At 45.0% G+C, this 6,840-nt stretch overlaps 1 protein-coding gene across 1 annotated transcript; it reads left to right on the forward strand.

Moving 5' to 3' along the window:
* The first annotated feature begins 1,968 nt into the window (after positions 1-1,968).
* Positions 1,969-3,207, forward strand: LOC147625597 (mitogen-activated protein kinase kinase kinase 20-like). Its single transcript, XM_086817011.1, has one exon. The coding sequence runs from the start codon at positions 1,969-1,971 to the stop codon at positions 3,205-3,207; it is 1,239 nt and encodes a 412-aa protein (XP_086673137.1).
* Positions 3,208-6,840: the final 3,633 nt, after the last annotated feature.

Below are 6,840 nucleotides of genomic sequence, written 5' to 3' on the forward strand. Positions count from 1 at the left end.
AAGAACAAGAAGAAGACATACTAGTTGAGGAAGTAGGTGAGGCTCACACGGGACTAGGATCAGATGAAGGTGTACTCATTGAGCAAATACATCTTGAACGAGAAACAAACACTAGAGATAATCCAGAAGAAGAAGAGATTCAAGCTGAGCATGATCATGATTCATCAACAGCTCTCATGCTAGAGCTAGAAGAGGATGACGACATGAATGAATTACCTTCTACTACTACAAGACAACCGGTTCCACCAGTTGATAACAATCATGGAGTATTTCTAGAAATAGATTTATTTAGAGCCATGGATCTCGCTGAGGACGAGCAAGTTGATGATGAACTTTAACTTCATTGTAAAACAGAGCACTTTCTTAATTGCACCTTAGTGATGAGGAGGAGGAGCTAGCATTTTTTCTCCTTCAAAGAGAATGATGGAAGTTATACCCTCCTCTCTCCCTTGGCTCCCCCCCTCTCCCTCTCTCTCTCTCTCTCTCTCTTTATCTCTCTTTCTCTCTGATCTCTCTCTCTCTCTCTCTCTCTCTCTCTCTCTCTCTCTCTCTCTCTCTCTCTCTCTCTCTCTCGTAGAAAGAAAAGGCTAAAACACACCCTAGGATGGGAACTAGTAAATATTATATATAGATTCAATTGTTTTTAAAAAAATTCGACTGTTATTTCGACGCTTGTTTCCATGCATATTTCGATGGGTATTTTCACGCGTATTTCGACGTCTATTTCGACGACGCGACCAGGCGTGGAAACTAAGCGTCGAAAAATAATGATTCTCTTGTAGAGAGAGAGAGAGAGAGAGAGAGAGAGAGAGAGAGCATGGTCATGATCCTTTAGAGGATCTTTTGTGGGGGTTTTTTTGGGGCCATGGGTTCTGTGTGAGCCATGTGGCTGATGTACATTTTTACATATAATATAAAACACCATTTCACGAAAAAGAGAGAGAGAGAGAGAGAGAGAGAGAGAGCTCACCAACGAGGGTCCAGCAGGTTGAGGAGGAGGAGAACAATGATGCTTACAACCTTGCGCAGCTTGAGGAGCATGAGGACGACGATGCTCGAATGAGGAGGACGACGATGATGCTCACCAGCTTGCCACATTCCTTCATGAATTCGAGAATGCAAGCCTGCATAGGCTGGCTGCATGCAGATTGTCAGCTCTCGAACCTGCGACAACAGGAGGTAGCTCTGAAACATGCGACAGGAGGCGGCTTTGCAACCTGCAAACGACCGACGGTGCGTGGACTCGGCGCGCCGACACGTGGAAGGTGGAAAGAAACCAAGAGAGGCTCCAAACGCTGACGACCCACCATGGCTCTGGAATGCAAGCCGCTTTATCTTATATATAGATTCCCTAATCTATTTGCAATACTCTAATAGAGTTCATATTTATAAAAGTTAACAGCTGGATTGTTTGGAAAAAATACAATCCAAAGATTATGGTTGTGCTCTAACTCTCTCCGAATGGGCTTGGCCCTCATTACAGCCATGCTTTCTCGTTTAGGCACCAAGATACTTCCGATCCTTTAACTCTCTCTAAATGGGCTTGATCTCGATTACAACGAGGTAGATGGCGTGTGATCCTCAGGCGGGCATTGTGATGAGAGAGAGATACCAAAGTTTTTGTTATAAAAAAACTAAGGGTTGCAACCTTTCTGTTACTAAATGTATCACTTAAAAGAAAAAGTTACTCAACAAACCATCACAATTAATCTAACGAATTACCATTTTCTACAAACTTTGAGTCCTTATTTACCTTAATTCAACGTTTGCCAAGCTTTAAGGTCTCGTCCAGCAATAGATATTTCATTTGAAGGGTGAAAATAATTGAACTGGCATTTTTCCCTTACAATGCCTTTGTTTTGACGCGTTGCGTCGGGGAGGTGAAAAGCACGCGACGCGGTGAAAAGCAGCGACGCGGCGGCGCGGGCTTTTTAGCCGCCAGAAACGCAAACATGAATTCATATGACGATGGCTCCTGCCTCGGCCCCCACCACCATGATCCGCCAGTGGCTTCGCACCGCCACCCTGTTGGGTTCTGGCGCTTTCGGCCATGTCTCCCTCGCCATCAATCTCGACAACAGCACCCTTTTCGCCGTCAAGTCCACCACGTCCATCATCTCCTCCTCCTCTCTTTCAGCGGCAGCAGCTAACTGCCCCCAGTTTCGGGCCATGGAGAAGGAGCTACAAATCCTGCAGAGCCTCGACTCCCCCACCGTTCTCCGCTGCTTCGGCTCAGACTACTCTACGGAGAAGAACGGGTCCGTCTCCCGCAACCTCTTCCTCGAATACATGGACGGAGGCAGCCTCGCCGACCTCATCAAGAAATCTGGCAACAGATTGGGCGAGCAGCAGGTCCGACACTACACCCGCTGCATCCTGGAAGGGCTGAGCTACTTGCATGACAACGGCGTCGTCCACTGCGACATCAAGGCGGAGAACATCCTGCTGGCATCGTCGGGAACCGTGAAAATTGGGGATTTCGGGTGTGCGCAGAGGACAGCCGAGGAGGCGCCTGCTGGCGGAGCGGGTACTGCATTGAGAGGAACGCCCATGTGGATGGCCCCTGAGGTTGTGCGACGGGTGGAGCAGGGGCCCCCTTGTGATATTTGGTCCTTAGGGTGCACGGTGGTGCAGATGCTGCAAGGACGGCCTCCGTGGGGCCACCTGACGGACGTAGCAGCAGTGCTTTATAAGGTCGGCTGCAGGAGGGAGGAGCCACCCCTACCAGAGTGTCTCTCTGCAGAGGCCAGGGATTTCTTGCATCAATGTCTGCAAAGGGATCCTGGAGCTCGCTCCACAGCTGCCCAGCTTCTCCAGCACCCCTTTGTTTGCTGCAACTTAAACATTAAGCAGCCTATGGCGGACAAGTGCCATGGTCATGAAGTACGCATACCCAGCTCTCCTAAGAGCGTCCTGGGTTGGGTGCAGGAAGAGGAACACTCTGCGACGGGAAGCTCTAGTGTGCAATCAGCCATCCATTCCGTCCTGGAGCATGAGCCCCTACAGAAGCGCTTGCAGGCTATATTGGTGCAGCGGCGATCAACTCATCCGGCTAGCCCTAATTTTTCTGCACCAACATCGAGGCCCGCCGGCCAGGACAATATCAAGCGGAGTATACCAGACGCAGATGGATCGTCCAACATGAGACTACTAGGGCCGGAGGACTCTGTTTTGCCCTCGTTCATGAAGAAAAGAAAGCGTGTGTGAGGCAAAATTAATGGGTGTTCCCCTCTTCTTGTCAAGCTCGGGCTCTCGAACAAGCTTATCCGCACAAATTCATGTGATTAGGTCAAGTAACGTACTCAAGCCGATCCTCACGCATGTGATTAGGTCAACAGACGTACTCAAGCTGATCAGCCCAAATTCATGTGATTAGGTGTGAAAAGGGAAGATCCCGGCCTCTAATGTGCACATGGAGCGATCGAGACGGGGTTGTCCATCATGGGCGGCAGGAGGGAGGGGGATTATGGATATTGCAGGGGCTGGCAAAAGAATTAACCTCCATGATCATGATCATTTGGAAAATAAGTTCTCCACCGGAAGCCGTAATTCTTCTGCCTTGTAATTGGAATGCCTCAATTAAGGCTCTATATATTTGTGAATCAATCAGTATGAAGTTCTGGTTGGCCTGTGTACGTCTCTTGCAGCCTTAATCAACCAACTGATTTTATTGAATCAATATGTGTCTTTAATCATGCTTTTACTAGACAGCATCAATTTTCATGAAAATCATAATCTGATGGTGGTGGAGCTAGCTAGAGGCTATATCCATGTGCCTCAGCCGCACGCGAACTTACTCTTAGACATGATCAGTGTGACGTCTGTCCATAGACTATATACTGCGTGCGAGCCGGCTATGTTCAGAATTATGTAGCTTCAAGCCCTAAAAGTTTTAACAAAGTCGAGGCTAGAATAATTAGTCGAGGTGGTTCATGAACGTCTTTGGTGGTGGATGGAGTGTGGGCATCTCTCTGCTAGGCTGCTGTGAAACACTGGAGCTATCCAGTTCTGACAGCAGAAACAACACTGATGACTGAACCAAGCCTTGCAGAGATGATCAATTTGAGCACCAACAACGTAGCAGCAGAGCAGCACCTTATCATCATCTCGTTGAGATAGCCGGACACCCCACCACCATCCTTCCAGTCCACTTACATAAAAGAAAATCTGAAGGATATTGATGGACAAAGAGTAGTCGGAGGTGGTAGTGAGTTCCCCTGCAGGTGGTGAGTGTGGCACCTCTTTTATCTGGTCGCACCTCTTTGGTGGGCTGTGCAGTCCTTGAAATCTTAAGGTAGCAACAACCATAATGTGGCCCAGGGCTTCTTGCAGTGCCAGCAGATAGAGGGGAGCACTAGTCTGTCTAGTTATTTGGCTTATTACAAAAAGCGGGACGGCCTCCAGTTTCTCTCTTCTTGGTCTCGGCGCTAGTGATTGTAAATGTTGATCTTGCATTAATATTCAGAAATGTTAGTGCCATTTTAACTCCAAGTTTTGTAATAAATATTTTTTTTTTGTCCATGAAGTACTTTCATGTAATAAGCCTGCATGCATGCTGGGCAATTAACAAAGAGTCATTGTAACTAGTCCATGTAGTAGTCGGCCTAGTGTGAACATATGGCCTTGTTATATAGTGACGTCTTATGGCACTTATTGTAGATACTTTTACACATTATGAAAGAAGCTCTTGGCAAACTCGTCTGAGGTAGGGAGAGAGAGAGAGAGAGAGAGAGAGTGTGCTTGAGAGAGATAGAGAGAGAGAGAGTGCTTGAGAGAGAGAGAGAGAGTGCTTGAGAGAGATCTTGTTGTGTATTGTGCCTCTTGATTGCGTACATTTTCTAGTGAGTGAGAGAGACGAGACGTAGATACACACTCGCTGTAGGCCAAGGGAATGGCGCCATGATGAGATATATGTCGTCGTCTCATAGCCACACGCCAGGGGAATGACCGTGATGAGATGTATGTTGATTGTCGTATTATATAGATGTGGTCAGTGAAGCCTAGTCTTGAGACTCATGCATGTCAGAACATCCTTATAAACACAGTTGTTGCCTAAAGTTGTACCACAAAAATTTGTCTGAAGCTTTGAGGTCTTCAACAATACTCGAGGGTTTTGAGGTTGTTCTATATCTGCCAATTTTACCACCAAACTAGCTTTGTTGTTTACCCCATTGTTCTCAACAATATTTGGTCATGATGCCCACTGATGCATTGCCATCCAAGGTACCTTTTTATAAACTATGGGCAAGATTGCATTTATGGCAATAGTGTCCTATTTTAGTAACTCGTATTTTGCAAACCTTAATGCTTGGTACGCAGCACTATGGGCTCTCATAGCTTGGCTCGACACGGGTAAACAAGGATAAATGGTAGGTTTTCCATGATAGTTGCAATCTCATCTTAAACAAGGTTGGAGTGGGAGCTAGGTAAAATCTACTCGATTTCCTTTCATTTCCTTATTAGGTAGCTCTTGGAGGGACATTTTCTTCTGTTCATTTGAACATGGTACTACATTGTGGAGTGTGTGAATTGGAAAAGAAAGGTTTTGTTGTTTGTTGAAAGTTTTTTGTTTTTGTTGTTTTTGTTGCATCAAGAAAGGTGAGAACCATTAGAAATGGTAGGAAATAAAATTAAGTGCATAGGTGTTATATTAAAAGGTGAGAACCATTAGGAAAAGTTAAAAATTAAGAGTAAATGTGTGTTACGTTGAAAATTGAGTGGGTGGGTGCTGCATTAAAAGGTGAGGATCATTAGAAAACAGTGGAAAATTTGAGTAACATTAGGAATTTTTTGGACCCAAAGAGGGCCTCTTGGATTAACTTTTGATTAGGAATGGACCAATAGGAAGAGGGTTAGGTGCACATTTTTGACTTCTTTGACCCTAGGGGGCCTAGGATTTGGTTTGCTAATGAGACCTAATTACTAATCTTGTCCCCCTACCTCCTGGGCCCAAACTTACAGGTCCCCCCCACCTAGAATCGCACAGATTAAAAACCCTAAAAATTAAAAAAATTAATTTTTTCCCAAAAGTGCGTTTTCCCTCTCACCAACATACTCTAGGTTTGGAAAGCTCATTTTGAACCTCTTTCTTCCTCTTCTAAGCTCTCCATTGCTACAAAAATTCCATACCTCTCAGGCTCTCCCTCCTTCTCAAGCTCCCTCAGTCTCTCAAGCTCCCTCTCCCTCTTTCTTCCTTTTCTAAGCTCTCCATTGCTGCAGAAACTCCATCCCTCTCAAGCTCTCCCTCCTTCTCAAGCTCCCTCCCTAGTGATTAATTGAGATCCTAGTGTTGCATCACTTGTGAGCATCACTTGCCAAGAAAGCCACCCTATGAGCATCACTTGAGGGCCATCATTGAGCTTTTTCATAAGCTCTAGTATATCACATGCATTCAAGGCATATATCTAAATCTCCTTATCTATAGATTTTGTATATTTAAAATTAACCCTTTCTCAATACAAATCTATAATGTTTTTTGAAATTCCTATTAATGGTGCCCTTTTGTAAATAATTTCTCTGACAACTTTGGAATTGGTATGCAAAAGATATATTAAAAAGTAGATTGAAAAGAAAATTCCCAACATAATGGGATTTTTTTGAATTCCCTAATATGGTTTTTTTTGTTGAAATCAAGTGATAGGCTACGTACTTTGTAAGTGAGTCCCGTAAGGCGAGGTTTTGCCTAATGTTTTTTTGGTTAGAGGAAGTTATGTGTGCAACTTATATGCTTAACACATGACACACCAAGGCCCTACAAACAATTACCTCTTATGAAGCTTAGAATGGCCCTCTATGGCCCATTTTCATGTTTATAGTTGTCTTGCTTATGTTCTTATACTT

This window comes from Cibotium barometz, chromosome 23 (assembly GCF_041138505.1).
Source record: "Cibotium barometz isolate CiBa-2024 chromosome 23, ASM4113850v1, whole genome shotgun sequence".
NCBI lineage: Eukaryota > Viridiplantae > Streptophyta > Polypodiopsida > Cyatheales > Cibotiaceae > Cibotium > Cibotium barometz.

Bases quoted from the DNA above. Each gene is read 5' to 3' on its own strand.
- LOC147625597 (XM_086817011.1), top strand. From the start codon at position 1,969: ATGGCTCCTGCCTCGGCCCCCACCACCATGATCCGCCAGTGGCTTCGC.